This window comes from Magnolia sinica, chromosome 4, assembly GCF_029962835.1.
Source record: "Magnolia sinica isolate HGM2019 chromosome 4, MsV1, whole genome shotgun sequence".
NCBI lineage: Eukaryota > Viridiplantae > Streptophyta > Magnoliopsida > Magnoliales > Magnoliaceae > Magnolia > Magnolia sinica.
The window spans coordinates 2,875,879-2,896,262 of record NC_080576.1 but is presented as its reverse complement, the minus strand read 5'-3'; the positions used below and the strand labels follow the sequence as shown (position 1 = coordinate 2,896,262).

The window sequence follows — 20,384 nt, the reverse complement described above, 5'->3', positions numbered from 1 at the left end:
CGCCACACGTGCTGCACCAAAGAGGAACGGAAGCCTCTAGAGTCTCTCGGCAGCTGATGCTACTGCCGCCGCTAGGTTTCTCCCACTATAAATACATATTCATTCATTCCTCACCGCATGTCTTCTGTTTTTCTCATTTCCTCTCTCTCCATTGGAAAAAGATGAGGTTACTCTCTCTCTCTCTCTCTCTCTCTCTCTCTCCCTCTCCCTCCTCTATATTTCTCTTGTTTTAGTCTCCTGCTCTTATGTATATGCATACTGATGAAGTACAGGTGGGAGTAAGCTAGCTTGTGCCGCCAACACGCCACACATGTAGGAAATCCGTACCACGCGAATGGTAGGCCCCACCTTGAACATCACCTGGCACAAAAATCAGGTAGGTCCGTATATTGAGTCAAGACTGCCGGTTGTGTAATGATCCCAATTGTGTGGCCCACCTGATGAACAGACCAGCCTGAGTTTTGCCCTAGGTGATCTAGATGGTGGGGACTACCGTTTGCACGGTACGCATTTCCTAGACAGGTGGCATGTTGGCGTAAAAGACCTGTTTCGACAACAAGTTCTCATACTTCTGGCTGTACCTGATCAGTTCTCACACGCATACATTGGGTATTGCTACCGCCCCCACCTTCATGGGGGCGTTAGCAATGTTCGCACAAGGGGGCGACCTATTGTTAATCCAAATTGTTCATTTATTCATACAAATAGGAGCAAGCCATGGTGCAAAAATCATTCCAATTGGGTGATCATAAGCTTCCAATCAATGACATGAAATTGGACAGTCAAGATTGATCGGAGAAACAAATAGGTCCAATCGTTGTCTTGAAGCATCAGCTAGATAAGTCCCAATTTATATTTCTTGTGATTTTAAAGTAACAATTTGCTTTGATGATTCTAACCATGTGATTTTCGCTCATTTGCAATGTACGGTTGCAAGAAGTTGGTCCCATTCAAAGGGTTAAGATCATCCGATTGGTGTGATTCTTGCACCATGGCTTCCTCCTAGTTGTTTGGATGAATAAATGGTTAAGATCAATGATAGGCCATCCCGTGTGCCATTTAAAAGGTTTTGGGACGTTGCTAAGGTCCCATGAAGGTGGGTAACATTTGAAAAACCCATACACATGCGTACATGCATGCACATGCATGGGATATATGGAGTAGTTGTATTATAGTGATGGAGTAGTAGTTGCATTCTTTCTACTTTCTAGTTATGAGGAAGTGTTTGTAGGATATTTTATCCGAGGATATGCTCAGTCTACTTGGGTTTCCATTATGCAAAAGTCCAATCTTAACCTCCTTGACTATTTTCTGGAAATGGGTGGTTGAGATGGGAGCATAGCAATTGTCTATTTTCAACTGGGAATGGAACCCAAGATTAATGGTGAGGATCTTCCAAGTTGGGAGATTTTTGGGGGAATGATCCATCCACTGTTGGCTTGCATCATCTTGATGTTCTGGTTTGCCAAACCATGTGCCCTGATGCATGAGGTGAAAACTCAAGTGCTCTGTGCATATTCTCGTGAGGAGGATCATATAAATCCTTCCCAAGAAGTTAACTCACCCATGTGCCAATTGACATGCATGTGTGAGATCCATGCCATTTACGAGGTTGGGTGCGTGAGAATGGCCTAAAGAAAGACACAGGTTGGCTCACTCATTAGGTAGCCCATAAGTGTATGGTGAATATGGACACTTGACCCTTCTTTTGCCCTCCATTTCTCTCAAGTTGGCTTGTTTGATGTGTGGATGAGCATGAATTTTGGGTCCGGGAAAGGATCAAAGTGTGTGCTTCTTGATGGATGTCTGAAATGTGTATGTGTCCCATGTTGGGAGGCATGCCATGAAGCCACACATCTATAGCACTCTACAAGAAAAGTTAGTATTAATCTCTTTTGATGTTTTATTCTTGTAAAATTGTATTGGTGATTTGTGATCTTTACATCAGAGGATTAGTTGCCATTTTTTGTGGTTATTTCTGCACCATAATTCTTCAATTCTAATTGTGTATGAAATGTACATGCAAATGTATCTGGAAAATAGTTATCCATTAAAGGTGAAACCAAAACCTGATTGATGTGCACCAATTTTGAGAAAAAGAGACCTTCCATTGTGTGGGCCCCCCAACAGATTGGCCACTATAGAAATCTTGCTGAGTAGAGGATCCAAACTCTCCAGTCTGGTGACTTGAAAATGGGCAGTAGAAAAGCTTAGTTACAATTGCATGCTCTGAAGTTTGAAGAGGAAAGGTAAACCAATTGATGTGTAGGATTGTCCAGCCTGTGTGATTAGTGGGGGGTGGTTGGTGAGACCAACCTGATGAACCATCCAATCGAGGGTCCGTGTGTTCAATTGAGCACCACCTCTCTAGATGAGAAGTTGGCGTTGCTTTGTGCTCATCTTAGATTTTCCTCTAGTTCATTGATGGGTGAAGAGTATATCTAATACTAGAGAACTAGAAAATGATAAGCTAATTTTCAGTTTTAACGGCAGTGTTGATGTGGCTCGTGATAGAGTGGAATGGCAAGCCCTTGAGAGAGTGGCATGGCAGAACATGATTCATGTAGCTGACCCCAATTAATTGGGATAAGGCTTAGATGATGGTGATGAACAATAGTATCGATGTGTGTCCTGCATTGCAACAATGGAATGTGCCTATTACATAATGTTAGAATCATGGATAACTGGTATTGTACTAGCCCAAGTGTTGCTTGTTCAAAAGGCAATAGTTGGGAATTGTGGAAGAAAAGAACAATAGAATTGTCAAGGATGCCTAGATATCCAATATTGCCCTCTTAGACAGAATCAAAGGTTCTATATTGGAATGCTCAAATCATCCTGCAGAATTGACTCGCTGGCTGAGTGATGTGTTATGGAATGAATGGTGTAGTTGTGCGGGTAATGGCCAATGGGTTGTCCTTTGTTAAACATTTCATTGAACCAAGTGTCTTGGGTTGTGTCTTAAAAGCACATGGTTTTTTTTTTCCTGTTTACATCTATTGCATGCCCTTTTGACTGGGGACGAGAAGGTGGTCTGAGACGGCACCATACTCTGCAAGCCAGTCCATACCCAGAATAACATCAAATCTTGCATTGGCCGATTTCGGGGACGATTTCTTTGTTGGTGGGGAGGATTGTGAGACCCGACCCAAGTTCGCTTGTGTGCATGTATGTGTGTGAGTATGCATTTCGTTTATTTTTGCTCCCGCGGTCCTATTGGTCAAATTCCGGCGACTCGCGACCTTCGGATAGTGATTGCGGTCACCCTTGAGTTCGGTCACGTAGACCCAACTCGGATTGACCCAAAACCTATGCCATTGCGACCGCATCGTCGCCGCGGTTCCAACGCCGCGTCTCATGCATAAATTCGATATGTCCATCAAAAGTTATGGGCAGCGCATCATTTGGACCGTTGATCGCATTTTTGGTGGGACGCACATGATTTACACGTTTCCCCATGTGCACGTTTGCCAATGGTGATGACATCACCATTTCCATGATGACCTATGGCCTAATCTATGGACCTATAGCCACCAAGCAAGCATGAGATTTCTTTCTCCAACAAATAATCATGAGCTATTTTTTTCAAAACAATCATGAGCTACCCTATCCCATGAGCACTCAAGTGTTTCTCTGTTCAAAGCTCACCTTTTTCTAAGAAATTCCATCATTTCACTTCTACAACTCTCCCATTTCTCTCCCTCTTTCTTCATTTCTCTCTTCTCATCTTTGCAAAAGGCCCTCCAACGTCCATCATTGCTGAAATTTTCAGCCCTCTTCCCTTTCTTTTCCCTCTAAATCTAACCATCAAAGACTTATCATCACCATAAAATCCTCTCCCTTGAGGCTTGAAGAGCATGGTGGTTGAAGAATCTTGAAGAATTCATCATGTGGGTGAGCATGTAGGATAGATTGCATGGTTTTTCTTTAAAGATCTTTTGTTGCTTCATATGGAGAGTGTATGCGTGTAGGACTCACCACATCAATGGTGGAGGTCCTACACCACTCCCTGTATGTGGTCTTTAGCCACCACTTGCATGCATGTGATCTTGATGGGGCCATTTCCCATGGATCCCATCTTGATGAGATTTCCTTTTATCTATACATCATGGGTCATCTAGACCTTAGATTCTTAGCTGTAGGGCTCATCCATGTATGAGATCCTCTTTGATCTTGCATGTACATGTTGTTTCCTTCATTGTGGAGGATTCGTAGTAGCGGAGCCCTCCCTATGGCCGGCATGTTTCATTTCTTCTTCTCTTCTCCCCCTTCTGCAGTTTGAATGTGATGATAGTGTGGCCTACCTGATGTGCCATGCAATTAGGATTTTCAGATTTTTAGGACTTCCAGGCCCAAGTTGCTAGACGCCTAGGTCCAACTGTGCTGCCTAGTTTTGTTGTTGGATATTGGAAGGCCTTTGGGCCTGATTTTAAGGATTATTTTGGAAGGGATTTGGGCCTGAGGGTTGTGTGACACATCAGGGTGGACCCCACCTTGTGGAATCTGTGATTTATTTCTCATTTATTAATTTTATGGGTTGATCTAGACAACAACATGTTGTCCAGATTGCTGGATTTTTTTTTTTTTTTTTTTAATGCTGTAATGTATGTATTGTAGGCCTTGTTTGTGGCTTCTTTTTTCCTGATTTTCTAAACTTTTCTTTGAGGTGTGGACCCCACCTGAAAGTATGTTAAACCTCACCTTCAAGTGTCCCAACTCTTGTCACGGCCCAGACTCAGTAACCGGACTCACAAGGAACCCGATAGCCGGTTCTGGCCGCAACAGCCTCCGTAGTGCTCCATTCTCGGCTCCTGTGACAGGTTCCGATCCTGGGATTCTACAAGGAGGATTTTCATGACAATATAATTAATTTCAATATGAGCAAACCCAAGATCTTAGCAAGTACATCTGAGAATAACAAGGGGCACACATCACAAAATCTACTAAGAATTTGAACTTTTACAAACTTACATCAGGTCCGAAAGGACATACATAAGATAAACAGAGAAAAGTCAGCAACACTGGAGTCCTCAAGCTCAACTCTACTCCACGCTCTGCTGCTACGATGCATGCATAGAGTCTCCTGCACGCATCAATCTTGCATAAGCTTATAAAAGCTTAGAGGGTGGTATAAGTGTGTGACCAAGGTGCACAGAAGGATAGCAGGAGGTACAAGGAAAGAAACATGCTCAATAAGAATATCACTAGCCTTACCAAGGCTTATTATGAATATGATGCAATGAGTACTGGACGCCATACTAAGGTAATGCATGAAGGGGCTTACACAGCCAATGCTAATGCGATACAAGTAATGTCAGTGCTCATATCCAAACCACATATCAAGTACATTTCCAATCATAAGGAAATCACCGGGGTCCATTACACTGTTGAATGACTGTCGCTCTACAGACCCCGCACAGTCAAACGAGCGTAAGAGACCTCACTACATGCCTGTGGACAGCCAATCACCAATAAAGCCTGACAGTAGCGGACCCATTTACGAGCTAGTCAGACTCAGTTTAGCAATGCCTCCTCACACCAGGTAGGTAAGGCCACACCCCTATCCAACCGACTACATGACAGTGGGAGTTACGGCCTAACGGTATAAGACCCTCGTGTGCTCATAGTTTCCACTCGGTCACGGCGTTAAAGCAGATCCTTTGTACCATGGAAGTTTTGAGAATTTCACCCATGGGCATCCTATGCACCTGGTATGCTCATGTAATATTTCCGGTGTCCACACATACGACCATCTACGAATGTCCCTGTGCAGGCAAGGCCCTGATGAAGCAAGGGCGGTATTATCATGAAACGCGATGCCAATGCATGAGTCACACACACAGATCATGCATAAGCTTAAGGCACTCAATGTGCATAAGGGAGAAACTCCATCCCTCAATGACCACCATACACTGCAATCAATTCATACAGATAATGCATATGGGTTACAATGATGTAAGTGTGCTACCTGTTAAGGTTTAGGCACATAGACAGGTCTTCTAAGAAGAAGAAGAATCCTCTAGTGGAGGCCTATTAATTTGGGACGGCCCACAAGCTAAGAGTGTCATGATCTTAAAAAGGAACGGTCCTAGCCAAGGCCAAGGTGGACCTTCAACCACTTATAAGGGCTTCTATGGGCTTACCTTAGGGCCACCAAGGAGGGCATCCAACCTCAACTGGGGTCCCAAACGGTAGCCCACTATGCATATAATGTAAAGTCTAAGGCCTAAGCAATGTATGGTCTAATGGGCCATACTCCAAGCCCAATCTCATAGACCATATAGTAGGCCCTCAAGTGAGGTTTAGGCCCAACCATAAGGGTCATAAACTCATGTATTGTGGTGGGCTTTATGGGCAGCCCGATAGTTCATCTACATGGGCGATTTTCACTAACACAAGTGAGTTGGGCCTCACCTTTTGGTCCAAGTATAGGGTCAATTTTAGTGGGCGGCCAAGAGCCCAACTTCTTGCATAATATTGCCCCTAAGCCCATCACAATAGATGGGGGAGTAGAGGCTTTGAGGCCTAAGATTAATGAGCCTAACCAAAAGAACTGAGTCCACAAGGCCTACTCACTAACACAAAAAGGGCGGCCATGCATATACTATATCTCATAATGGGTCCCAGGAAATGGCCCAAAACAAAAGTCATCCAATTCCTACATTATGATGGATTCGAGGGCAGCCCATAAGTCCAAGAATACGCATGGGCAAGACCTATACCGACAGGGTGGGCCTTGCCACATCAGCCCAAAGACTTAGCAAGGCCCTCCACAATATGCATTTATGTGGGCCTTGCAAGTCAGCCCACAATTAAGCATTTCATGAGGGCATCAAGGCTAATAGATACACATGATCAGCTTGTAAACAGCCCATTGGGCCCGTAAAACAATAAGGTCAGGCCCTGCACGATCTTGGGCTCAAGGAATAGATTTCCAGCCCAAAAGTCCCATAAAACTACCAAAATCTAGTTAAGGCTAGCCCATATTATCACCTCAAAGATGGGCCTTAAGAGGCACTAATTACGCCCAAAAATGTCTAAAGAAATAAGGCAAGGAGTGTGTGCAACACTCCCTTAAATATGGTGGGCCACAACAATTTCCAACACAATCAATCATGTAGCAATTTTGGGCCCCCTTGCTGGAAATCCAGCCCACCCACTTCCTGAGCCTGCTGGAGTCCAGAAATCTATCTAATTTAGATGGGTTACTGACCCATGGTGACCCACACTCATCACAGTGGGCCCCACCAGATGAACGGGGTGAAGAAAACACATAAAACAAGGTGGGCTTGCTGCTGGACTTTCCCAAAAATCCTGGACGTCCCAAGTGGGCCTGGGCGTCCCAAGGGCGTGGATGGCTGCCCCTTTGCAACCTCATGGTGGGCCCCACTTGTGGGCGTCCTTCAAGGGAGGTGGACCACTTCCAAGGGAGGCCACATGGTGGAGGACGGCCTGGGGAAATACATACATCAAAGTGGGCCACACACATGGGATGGCCAGCCCATCCTTGGGCGTCCCCATGGTGGGACGGCTGGCCCATTTTAGCCTCAAGGTGGGCCCAAAAACTCCCAAAATCTGATGGTTCAGGTGGCCCCCATGCACCTGAGATAGACCCCCACAAGGTGGGCCACAAAATGGGTGAAGGAGAAGGCCATAAATATTTTTAAATAAATTTTTGTACAAATGGACAGCAAGGTCCAGATTTTATCTTTCTGCTGGAGCAATGCTACTGTCCCTGACTTTTGCACCCCATTTGAGTGGGCCCAGGTCTATGTAGATTTGGAAAGATGCAAGGCCAACCTTCCTATACAAGTATACAGCAAGGTGAGGTCCACAAAGGTGGCCCACCATTTCAAGATCAGGCTGATATTTATGTTTTTCCAGCAAACAGTGTGGCTGGACAGTCCAGAAAAATCTGGACCGTCCACCCTCCTTGGCCCACCCTTTTGGGTGATCAAATAGGGACACTTGAAGGTGAGGTTTAACATACTTTCAGGTGGGGTCCACACCTCAAAGAAAAGTTTAGGAAATCAGGAAAAAAGAAGCCACAAACAAGGCCTACAATCCATACATTACAGCATAAAAAAAATTCCAGCAATCTGGACAGCAACATGTTACTGTCTAGATCAGCCCATAAAATTAATAAATGGGAAATAAATCACAGATTCCACAAGGTGGGGTCCACCCTGATGTGTCACACAACCCTCAGGCCCAAATCCCTTCCAAAATAATCCTTAAAATCAGGCCCAAAGGCCTTCCAATATCCAACAACAAAACTAGCCAGCACAATTGGACCTGGGCGTCTAGCAACTTGGGCTTGGAAGTATCAAAAATCTGAAAATCCTAGTTGCATGGCACATCAGGTGGGCCACACTATCATCACATCCAAACCACAGAAGGGGGAGAAGAGAAGAAGAAAGGAAACATGCAGGCCATAGGGAGGGCTCCGCTACTACGAACTCTCCACAATGAAGGAAACAACATGTACATGCAAGATCAAAGAGGATCCCATACATGCATGGGCTCTACAGCTAGGAATCTAAGGTCTAGATGACCCATGATGCATAGATGAAAGGAAATCTCATCAAGATGGGGTCCATGGAGAATGGCCCCATCAAGATCACATGTAAGCAAGTGGTGGCTAAAGACCACATCCAGGGAGTGGTGTAGGACCTCCACCATTGACGTGGTGAGTCCTACACGCATACACTCTCCATATGAAGCAACAAAAGATCTTTAAAGAAAAATCATGCAATCTGTCCTACATGCTCACCCACATGATGAATTCTTCAAGATTCTTCAACCACCATGCTCTTCAAGCCTCAAGGGAGAGGATTTTATGGTGATGCTAGGTCTTTGATGGTTAGATTTAGAGGGAAAAGAGAGGGAAGAGAGCTGAAAATTTCAGCAATGGTGGACGTTGGAGGGCCTTTTGCAAAGAGGAGAAGAGAGAAATGAAGAAAGAGGGAAAGAGATGGGAGAGTTGTAGAAGTGAAGTGATGGAATTTCTTAGAAAAAGGTGAGCTTTGAACAGAGAAATACTTAAGTGCTCATGGGATAGGGTAGCTCATGATTGCTTTGAAAAAAACAACTCATGATTATTTGTTGGAGAAAGAAATCTTATGCTTGCTTGGTGGCTATAGGTCCATAGACTAGGCCATAGGTCATCATGGAAATGGTGATGTCATCACCATTGGCAAACGTGCATATGGGGAAACGTGTAAATCATGTGCGTCCCACCAAAAATGCGATCAATGGTCCAAATGATGCGCGGCCCATAACTTTTGATGGACATCGAATTTACGCATGAGACGCGGCGTTGGAACCGCGGAGACGATGCGGTCGCAATGGCATAGGTATTGGGTCAATCCGAGTCGAGTCTACTTGACCGAACTCAAGGGTGACTGCAATCACTATCCGAAGGTCGTGGGTCGTCGGAATTTGACCGGTAGGACCGCGGGACAAAATAAATGACATGCATACACACACATGCACACAAGCGAATTCGAATCGGGTCTCACAATCCTCCCTACCAACAAAGAAATTTCGTCTCCAAAATTGGCCAATGCAGGACAAAATGAAGAGCAAACACCATCATCATATAGCAATCATCAAAAGTGAATGCAATATAATTTGCATATATCAATCAACAAACAAATGGGATAACGCTCTCTAATCTCGGCCTCGCGTTCTCAAGATGCCTCGACCTCCGAATGATGACCCCATTGCACCTTCACCAAGGGAATGACCTTGGTCCTGAGGACCTGCTCCTTTCGATTAAGAATACGAATTGGCTGCTCAATATAGGAAGCATCCTCACGTACCTCCAGGGGCTGCCTATCTATCACAGGCATAGTGTCTGACTGGAGTCTCGGTCTGAAATGATCGAAACTGGGACGCCCTGCAGTCTCACTATCCCCTCAATGAATATCCTCGCCAACCGGTCTATAGGCCAGGAAGCACGCACTGGAATGAAATGAGCCGACTTCGTCAGACGATCGATGATAACTCAGATGGTATCATGACCGCGCTGAGTCCTCGGCAAACCTGTGATGAAGTCCATCGATACGTGCTCCCACTTCCACTCTGGAATGCTCAACGGCTGCAAGGGACCAGGGGGTCTCTGGTGATCGGCCTTGACGCGCTGACATGTGTCACACTCGGCCACAAAACTCGCAATTTGGCACTTTATCCCCTGTAAGAAGTACTATCTCCTCATATCACGATACATCTTCGTGGAGCCCGGGTGAGTGCCTTGGTCATCAGATCACGACGCAACTCTGGCACGTCTGGGACATAATCGGCCTCTAAAGCGTAATCCATCATCAGAACCAATCTGCCAGTCTGACTGCTCTACGGATGCGGCCTCTGCTTGGTACTCCTGAAGTGACTCGTTCGTCTGCTGAGCCTTGATCACCCTAGCCACCAAAGAGGGTTGAATCGACAAGCTCGAAAGCTGAACAATGGAAGACTGCAGACCAAACTCAAAGTCATACTCTGAAACATATTTGAGCATCTGTCACTGTCGAACCATCTTATGTGCCACCAGGCCTCGTGACTGACGGATGAGCGCGTCCGCTACCACATTTGCCTTGTCCGGGTGATACTGAAGGTCGAAATCATAGTCCTTCAACAGCTTCATCCATCGCCTTTGATGCAGGTTCAACTCGGACTGCGAAAATAAATACTTTAAGTTCTTATGATCCGAGAAGAGCTTAAACCTGACCCCATATAAATAATGCCTTCACACTTTCAGTGCGAAGACAACTGCTGCAAGCTCCAAATCATGAGTGGGGTAGTTCAGCTCATGGACCTTGAGCTGGCGCGAGGCATACGCCACTGGCTTCTCGTGCTGCATCAGTACAACACCCAAGCCAACTTTGGAGGCATCAGTGAAAACAACGAAACCCTCACTCCCATTAGGAAGAGTGAGAACAGGAGCGGACGTGAGGCGGTCCTTCAACTCCTTGAATGCCTCCTCACAGGCATCACTCCAGACGATCTCGACGGCTTTCCGTGTCAGCCGGGTCAGCGGTGTAGCAATACAGGAGAATCCCTCGATAAACCATCGGTAATATCCCGCTAGACCCAGGAAGCTACGGATCTCGAACACGTTCGTGGGCTGGCTCCACTGACGCACTGCATCAACCTTCGAGGAGTCCACAGCGACACCCTCCCTCGTTACCACGTAACCGAGGAACTTCATCTCCTCCCGCCAAAACTCGCACTTCTCCAGCTTTGCATACATCCGGTGGGCATGGAGGGTCTTAAGCACAATTTGCAGGTGCTCAGCATGGTCCTCTCAGGTCCTCGAATATACAAGAATATCATTAATGAATACCACCACGAACTGATCGAGGAACGGCCAGACGGCCTCGTTCATCAGCTGCATGAATACGGCAGGCGCATTAGTCAGTCCGAATGATATGACCAGAAACTCAAAGTGACTATAGCGCGTCCGGAAGGCCGTCTTCGGAATGTCATCTTCTCGGACCCGAATCTGATGATAACCGAAGCGCAAGTCTATCTTGGAAAAATACTGTGCACCCTGCAACTAATCGAACAGATCATCAATACGGGGAAGCGGGTATCGGTTCTTGATGGTGAATCTGTTGAGCTCGCGATAGTCCACACAGAGCCGTAACGAACCATCCTTCTTTTTCACAAACAATACCGGGGCTCCCCAAGGCGAACTGCTGGGACGAATAAAACCTAACTCTCGGAGCTCATCCAACTGCTCCTGCAGTTCCCTCAATTCTAACGGTGCCATCCGATAGGCGGCCTTCGAGATAGGCGCGGTATCGGGCACCAAATCAATCTGAAACTCTACCTGCCGGCGCGGCGGCAAACCCGGAATCTCCTAAAACACATCCGGGTACTCACAAACAACTAGCAGCTGCTCGAAACTCTCTGCTACAGAATCCTCAATGATCGAAGCCAAGAAACTAGATAACGGCTCTCCTTTGGGCTCAGCAACGAATTTTGAGATCTTGTTCATTGACAACCAATTCAAGAGCATAAAAATCGAAGGAACCATAGACTCAAATGACATTGGAGACCATTGATACTTTCATGGTCTTGGGATTCGAATATCTAAATTGAAAGAAGCCTTGAGAACAATGAGTACGATGAAAGTATGAAAGGCCCTCGGATTAGATGATTTATTGATAGAGGTTTGGAATTGTATCGGAGATTGTGAACGCCCATACACGAGCGCGGTGCCCCCCACTTCTACTTTTTTTTGCCTTTGTTGGTGCAATTAGAGTGTGGTACGGACTTAGGTTCGAAAATTCATTTAGCTCGGAGTCGCTACTAGCCAAATGAAGCTTAAAATATACAATCAGCTAGAAATGCTAGAATCGCTTTTGGAGTTGGGGAATCGCGAGATTCCACTCAAGCGATTTATGCGGTTTGGTATGTGACTTTAGATTCCAAGTAATAGTCTCAGTGACGGAAAAGGAAAGGGTTTAGGCACATTTTTTCGTTTGCACCACTTATAGTCTCTACTTTATGGGATTTGACGGTTTTTTTTTGGAATTTGGCAGAATTTCAGTGTGACTACATCTAGTTGTGCTTCATAGACTTTAAGACTCCGACAAACAAAGAAAGTAAATATCACCTACCAATTCTTCACAGGGTTTAAGACTATGGGTAGGCAAATAAAATAAAAAAGCGAATGTGGGTAGGCAAATAAAATAAAAAAGAGAATGTGGGTAGGAGAGATGATTGCAAAATAAAATAAAAAGTGAGTTTTTGCTTGTGACTTTTTCAAAATATTTGGAATAGAATGCAGATTGATTTTGAGATGTAAGAAAAAAAAGAGAGACCAAAAACCCTGGGCCGGGTAGTATGTCAACATTATTGGATTTTTTTTTCTGACATCCTAGAATCCCGTATAGGCCCTCCGTGCACTTTGCCTCTCCTAAACTCTCCTAGCCTCTCCAACATTCTCTCTAGATGTCTCCCTTTCTCATTATCAACCCCCCCTCCTCAACGCGGGGCCTCCTTATGAATGACAACAAAGTGTTGCTTATATAGATGTCAGGCGTATGGTATTGTTGTCAACTTCTATCAATGGGCTTTAAATTATATGTTTAAAATAATATATAAAAAGACACTCTTATGGGCAACAACATTTGATATTTAAAATAATATATAAAGTAATGATATAAATGTAACTTTATTTATATATATTAAAAAAATATAAAAAATATATAAGATAATTTTAAAATAATATAATGTTTTAATAATTTATAAAGTCGTGACGATAACTTTAAATTAACATTTAGTGTTTTTAATAATTGTAGACACCCCACCCAAAATGAGAAAGAACTATTCTTCGAACTTTGCCTTGGCTTCAATAAAATTGTCTCTCGTTGACCTATTATAAATCATTAAAATTCTGAACGGGGAAGTGGGGAGCAACCCTGGCATGTTCCAGGAATAACTGATGGACCAAATCAGTAGACCAGGGGCCTAACCAATCCGATCTTGACCAAATCGCTTGAACCATTTGGAGATTTGAAACATGCATCACTCCGAGAAACCGTCTTTGACCAATCTAAAAGGCCTTGAAATTTTAGATGGATTAGAGAGAACAGGTGCTTGGTATGATCCGAAAATGATTAACAGACTGGATTGGTGGATTGTAACTCGACGAGATTAGATATAAACAGATTGTCTAGGTTGTCCAGAAACTTCGGCCATACACATCTTCGATCAAATCACACTAGGAAGATCCCAAAGACATTGGAAATCCAAACGGGTCGAGTTAAAAGGGTCTCGGGCTCTTCCTAGAGATGACCGATCGGCCAACGTAAAATCCAATGAAGACTAAGTCATGGCTGCTCACCCGAACTCTAGAACCTTGAAAACTCTTTGTACATAACAACTGATGTATGAAATGACAAAATAAACTCTCCTCATCTAATGACCACTTTCCTTGCTACTCAGTCTCCCCTAGATATCATAGTATTGAGGTGTGAAGATCACGTTTCTAGGTTATGTCGAGCTCAAAATGAGTATGCATATTCTTCTACACAAAATGGTTGTGATGCTACAAAAAGCAAAATTTGAGTAAGACGATAACAACTAAACGATCACCGATTATGATTCATTGTTAAGGCGGTCAAATGATCTTCTCAACAAGTCTAAGTTTGCTTCCATCCGAGTTATGATAAGGAAAATTTAGCCCGTTTATTGAAATTGTGCGTTGCTGATTTTGCACACCAAGCAGTCACACTGTTGACAGACCAGACGATATCCAATTGAAGTGATTCCAATCTCGTTAGAAAGCTTAGCTAATGATCTTTTCAACAAACCTAAGATCACTAAAAATAGATGGACAAACAAGGAAAATACGAGCATATTTTTTGCAGCTGTAGAAAAGGACAAAACTAGAATAATTTTATTGTTAAAAATTTATATGGACATTATTACTTTATATATTATTAAAACATTATATATTATTTTAAAGTCATCTTATATTTTATTATTATAGAAAAAGTTACTTTTACATCATTACTTTATATATATTATTTTAAATAAAAAATGTTGTTGCCCACAAGATTGTCATCTTATATATTATTTTAAACATACAATCCAATGCTTGTATACCTAAGTCAACAACAATATCATTCGTTAGGAGACCGGGTGGAAGAGAGCCAGAGTAGAGGGAGAATTTGGTAGAGGCAAGGGGTATGGAGGTCCTGTTAGAGAGAGAGAGAGAGAGAGAGAGAGAGAGAGAGAGAGAGAGAGAGAATTTAGTAAAAGGCAAGGTGTCCAGAGGGCATGTTCGAGGTTCCGGGATGCTAGAAAAAATTTCACCGATGCAGACATGCTACCCGGCCAAGGAGACAATAAAGGAAAGATAACCTGTCTAAGAAGCCATTGAAATCAAGAGTAGGGCTGGAATCAAGAATATCCGACCATCTATTTTGCAAAAAAGGGTCTTTGGTCTCCCTTTTCTATTCTCACATCTCTAATTAATTGCATTCTATTCCACACATCATGAAAACATCGGTAGCACACACTCACTCACTTCTGCCTACATTATTTCTTTTGTTTTATTTGCCTACATGGGGTCTTAAATCCTGTGAAATAAGGCGAGGTGCTATTTACTTTATTTCCCTTGCCAGAGTTTTGAACTTTGTGAAGCACAACCAGATGTTGCAATGTCGAAACTATGTTGAATTCCCAAAACATCGTTAAATTTCATAAAGTAGAGACTACACGTAGTGCGAGCGGAAAATGGTGCTTAACCTCTTCCTTTTCTAGCACTAAGGCCCTTACTTAGGATCTATAGTCGTATACCAAATTGTAAGAGTCGCTTGAGTTGGAGAATCTTGCAATTCCCCAATCCTAAAAGCGATTCTATGGTTTCTAGCCTGCCGTAGATTTTATGCTTCATTTGGCTAGTGACGACTCCAAACTAAATGTATTTTCACACCCGAGTCAGTACCACACTCCAACGGAAGTAGAAAAGCTAAGTAAATAGCACTTAATCTTACTTCATAAGATGAGAGAGGGCATAAACACAATGCTAGATTTATGAAGGGGTGCTTTACAATCTAAAGGATTTAGAATTGGTCGGACTAAAATAGGAGTGCAATTTTATTAATAATAGGAGTGGGAACAAGGAATTAGTTATGATTGCTGACAAAGAAGTTGCCTATAGAGTTCAAGTTAGGTGGAAGAAGTGGGGATGTGCCTATGGAGTTCTATGCGATTGTCGTGTACCACTCAAACTGAAGTATGGAAGAGAAATTTTATAGGATAGCTATAAGGCCAGCCATGCTTTACGGAACAAAATGTTGCATAGTTAAGGACCAACATGTTCATTGGATGAGTGTAGCTGAAATGAGGATATTTAGATGGATGAGCGGCAAGATGAGGAAGGATGGAGTTAGAAATGAATGTATTCAGGGGAATTTAGGCGTAGCGCCAATAAATAATAAGAGGAGGGAAAGTAGACTTGTATGGTTTGGTCCTGTGCAATGGAGACCAAGAACCATAGTGCTTAGGAGTGAGTTGATATAAGTTGAAAGCTCTAAAAGGGCAAGGGGAAGTCCCAAAAGGACGTCGATGGAGGTAGTAAGAACAAGCTTGATGATGTCTGGTCTAATTGAAGGTGGAATGGCAGGAAAGGATTCATTTAGCCAACCCCAATTAATTGGGATTAGAGGCTTAGACGATGATGATGATGGTCTGCCTGCCCTCGTCGCTGATTTTTCACTTTATGAAATATCTAGTTATTCACTAAAAAGGGGAAAAAAAAAAGGAGCAGTGGCATTTTGAGTTTCATTCAAATGGCAACAGACTCGAGATTTCTACCACGTCTAAGATCAATATATAACTAATCTCAAAATTGGGCTGCATATTTTGGGTGGAAAGCAATTTTATGTCTCCCATGTGCAAACAGCTACTAACTTCTTAGATGAGGTAGAATCCTGGTTGGTTTTTACGTTTGACATCTGTGTTAACTGTTACCCAAATCACTGATCCGCATCTGTTAAAGCACTTGGCATGTTTACAGATATTCCATTTCATACAATACCTGCCCTAAGAAGATGGCACAACCACTTTTCTACCGCAACATGTAAAACCTAAGCCTCTGAAAAGTGTATTGTCCGGTATGGTGCAGGATTCCATCCATGTGATGGCCATGGTCCAGTGATCCAGACCATTGATCTTGTTGTTCTCATTGTGGAGGTTGGTCCAAAAATCAGACAGAACAAAATATTGTATCCCTTAGACAATAGACAATCTGAAGAAAAAAATTCTGATGATAGACAATCTGAAGAAAAGCGGGATGATTTTACCGAATGTATGCCTTTGCTGCCTGAGGAAAGAAGAGTCAGTTGATCATCTTCTAGTGCACTGCCCTTTTATTGCGAATATATGGGCAGATTTTAGCTTTCGGTTCGGCATAAATTGGTGTCTCTCTGGTTCGGCGGATCTCCTTCTAAAAGCATGGCATGGAATTTCAATGGTAAAAAACAAGACCCTCATGTGGCATATGGCTCTTCCTGCCATCTGGTGGGCTGTCTGGATAGAAAGAAATGGAAGATGCTTCAGAAATGTGTCCAGTTCTGCTGATGTTGTGTCGTCCAATGCTAAGCGTATGCTGATTGAATGGGCTGTCCATGTTGATGCCTTGGAGTCTAGTTTTTCTTGGAGTCTAGTTTTTCTCGCTTTCTCAGCGGAAATCTGCTCCTGCTTCTGTTTTTCTTTTCTCTTATTAATATATAGTCATCTTTCTATATATATATATATATATATATATATATATATATATATATATATATTGTATCCCTTAGATCTTTACCTACAAGTAGACCACATAAATACATGTGATAATAGATGGAACATATGCCGAAGATTGAAAGGACAGGGTTTCCAATTTAGCAGATTGTTCAGGCAAGCAAATCTGTGGCCTAACAAACTATAGGTTTTTTTAGGCTCATAAATGATGCATGCCTGCCCAAAGAGTCGATATGTTGGGTTTGTGGGGGAATAGAGAAGCACAGTTTTAGGACAATCGGACCTCTATGGTCCAAATGAGTTGCACGTATTCTGCTAGAAGTATGCTGAAGATTTCAGATGCTCCAGAGATCTCTCCAGGCAAACTCTTTCATTCAACCACCAGCACCCTCTATTGAGTGTCTCGAAATGTGGCCAGGACAGAATGTCCTGTGTCTAAATATAATCACAGACCTCCACTTGAGGTGAGTCTCAGGTACTTTATTACACAGTAGACCACACATTCCCCATATTTGCTTGGAGAAAGAAACTATTCTTTCTTCTTTATTTTGTTTCAAGAAGGGTTATGAGCTCCTCTGTCAGGCGATAGGTGCAAGATACTACATGCTCTATAGCAGTTGAATGTGGTTTATTCAGTGCAGTTGCTAGAATTGATAGAATTAAGAACATTGTGGAAAGTTGTTTTGTTATCCCATTAACAGTAACAGGTATATATACAAAACTAATCAGTTTCTCAATCTAATCTATGATATCATGTAACCTATTGTTTTGCTGTACATACAGCTGTGGATATATCTAATATCCCAACAACAATGAGGTCCTGACTCACCTTTATGGGCATCTTGTTTTTCAGCCGACATCCGACGGTGAAGTGGGCCCAGAGGTCTGATAAAGTTTACATCACTGTTGAATTACCAGATGCCAATGATGTAAAGCTCAATCTGGAACCAGAAGGGAAGTTCTTTTTCTCTGCCACTAGTGGTGCTGACAAGATCCCCTATGAAGTTGACATCGACTTGCATGATAAAGTTAATGTGGATGTAAGTGCCTGTTTAGAACAATCCTGGTGCAGATGACATACATGCAAGCCAATCCTGACTGTGAAATATTTGGCCTGATTGTGGATGGATCATATCCTGAAAATCAAACTGATCAGATGATCTTAACCATCTCAACTGCTGACCTGCTCTTCTTAATTGTCCATTTGATGGGTAGTGATTGGTCTGGTTAGTATGATCTTTAGGCAACGGAGCCCACAATGTTGACGGTATGGGTTAGCTTTCGTCTACACAGTATGCCACAATTCCTGTGGATTAGTTGCTGCAATTCATTACTTTCTATTGTGGCAACCACAAAAAAATAAAAAATAAAATAAAAAATGAAGGAATGCATTTATGAGCACTGTTGCAGGAGAGCAAGGCTAGCATTGGGGTGAGGAATATATGTTACCTTGTGAAAAAAGCTGAGAAGAAATGGTGGAGTAGGCTGTTAAAGCAGGAAGGGAAGCCTCCTGTGTTTTTGAAAGTAGACTGGGACAAATGGGTCGATGAAGATGAAGAGCAGGAACACAAATGTAGGTTCCACCCCTTCTTCCTCTTGAACACTTTACCTTTTTATGTTTTTTTTTGTATGCCAGGTTGCATTTTTATTCGTTGTTCTGTGCTAGATATCTGATTATTTCTGTATGTCCCAGCTGGAGATGACATGGACTTTGGTGGCATGGATTTCTCGGTATGTAGCCAAGTCTACTTGTAAAAAGCCACAAGGATTGGATATCATACAACAATCTTCATATTCTTTTTTTCCTTCTGTGCAGAACTTAAACCTGGGTGGTGCAGGCGATTTTGACATGGATGATGACAAGGATGAAGGTAAGGAACTTTGCTAGGAATGCCGTTCAGCTGACTTTGCATTTACAGTATCAGCTCCTTTTTTCTTTTCCATCTTTGGCATGCATGGATGAATCGGAACTGTTTATTCAGTAAGTTCTGTGGTGAATAAGGTCATAAGACCAAAAAACGACACTTTTGGTGGATAATACAAACCCTTCAATCAGTGGTGCATGCAAATGGAAACTCGAATGAGGATCCTTAGGAAATCCATCCCTTTTTTTCCATGGAAATCCATTGTTATTTCCACAATAATGGGAGACACCTCTTTACCGTTGATCATCAAGCTTGGGTTCATTTCCATGGAAGTCAAACTGCAAAACAAACAATGTACATTGACAGGACTCTTTTCCATTTCCACTGTTTGTTTTCCATATTGATTGATTTCCAGGAGGGTTTTCCTATCCACATTTCAATATCAGCCTACTCAAAGACAATTAGCAATAGTTCACGCTCAGGGAAAAAATAAAAAATAAAAAATCTTCCTAGATATGGTTAGGACTTAGGGTAAGTCAGATTAAGGCAATTTTTGGATCATGGGCCAATCAATGGGGGCCAGGGATGCATAAAGATCATCATAGACCAGCCATGTCATATTCACAATACTAAAATTTGGAGGCAGGAAAATGATCTGCCTCCTAAGCCATTGGATCTCTTCCTATCATGGATTGCTCCTTTGATCTGACCAAAGTCTTGAAGATGGCATAGATTTTGAAAAGCTGAATGCTTCTCTGCAGATACTTGTAGAAACTTTTATGTTCCCATAACATACCCAAAGACCTGTGAAGTAGAAGAGTAGCAGATAGCTAGGGGTCCTATGGATGCGTCCCAAAGTCAAGAGCAGACCTGATAATACAGCAGAAGGAATGGTATTATATTCTGCTTCTGCAATGAGGGCATCTGATCTCTCTCCATCCTCCCAAATCCCATATCCATGATGTTTCATTTTTGGCCTGAAAAACCACGAATGTGGATTCGCTAGTTGTTAAGACCCGTTTCAATCTTGTGGTCTGCTTTGAATTATTTAAATAGTCCACCCCATTTTTTTTTCCTTAACTTATTCCAAGCTTTGCAGATGATGGCGAAACAACAGCGGCGACAAAGACGGCAGAAGACCCAACAGAGGGTGGTGGTTCAGAAGCAAAAGCTTAAAGTGTTCTCGACTGTTGTTCTGATTTCCTTCCAACCTATGTTAACTGTTGTAGTTTTCTTCTCATCACGTTTACCTCTTAA

At 42.9% G+C, this 20,384-nt stretch overlaps 1 protein-coding gene across 1 annotated transcript; it reads left to right on the top strand.

Annotated features, from left to right (window-relative positions):
- The first annotated feature begins 1,724 nt into the window (after positions 1-1,724).
- Positions 1,725-20,384, top strand: LOC131242155 (co-chaperone protein p23-1-like). Its single transcript, XM_058240605.1, has 6 exons — positions 1,725-1,878; positions 18,116-18,302; positions 18,673-18,835; positions 18,956-18,993; positions 19,079-19,133; positions 20,227-20,384. The coding sequence occupies exons 1-6, from the start codon at positions 1,844-1,846 to the stop codon at positions 20,301-20,303; spliced, it is 555 nt and encodes a 184-aa protein (XP_058096588.1). The 5' UTR covers positions 1,725-1,843; the 3' UTR covers positions 20,304-20,384.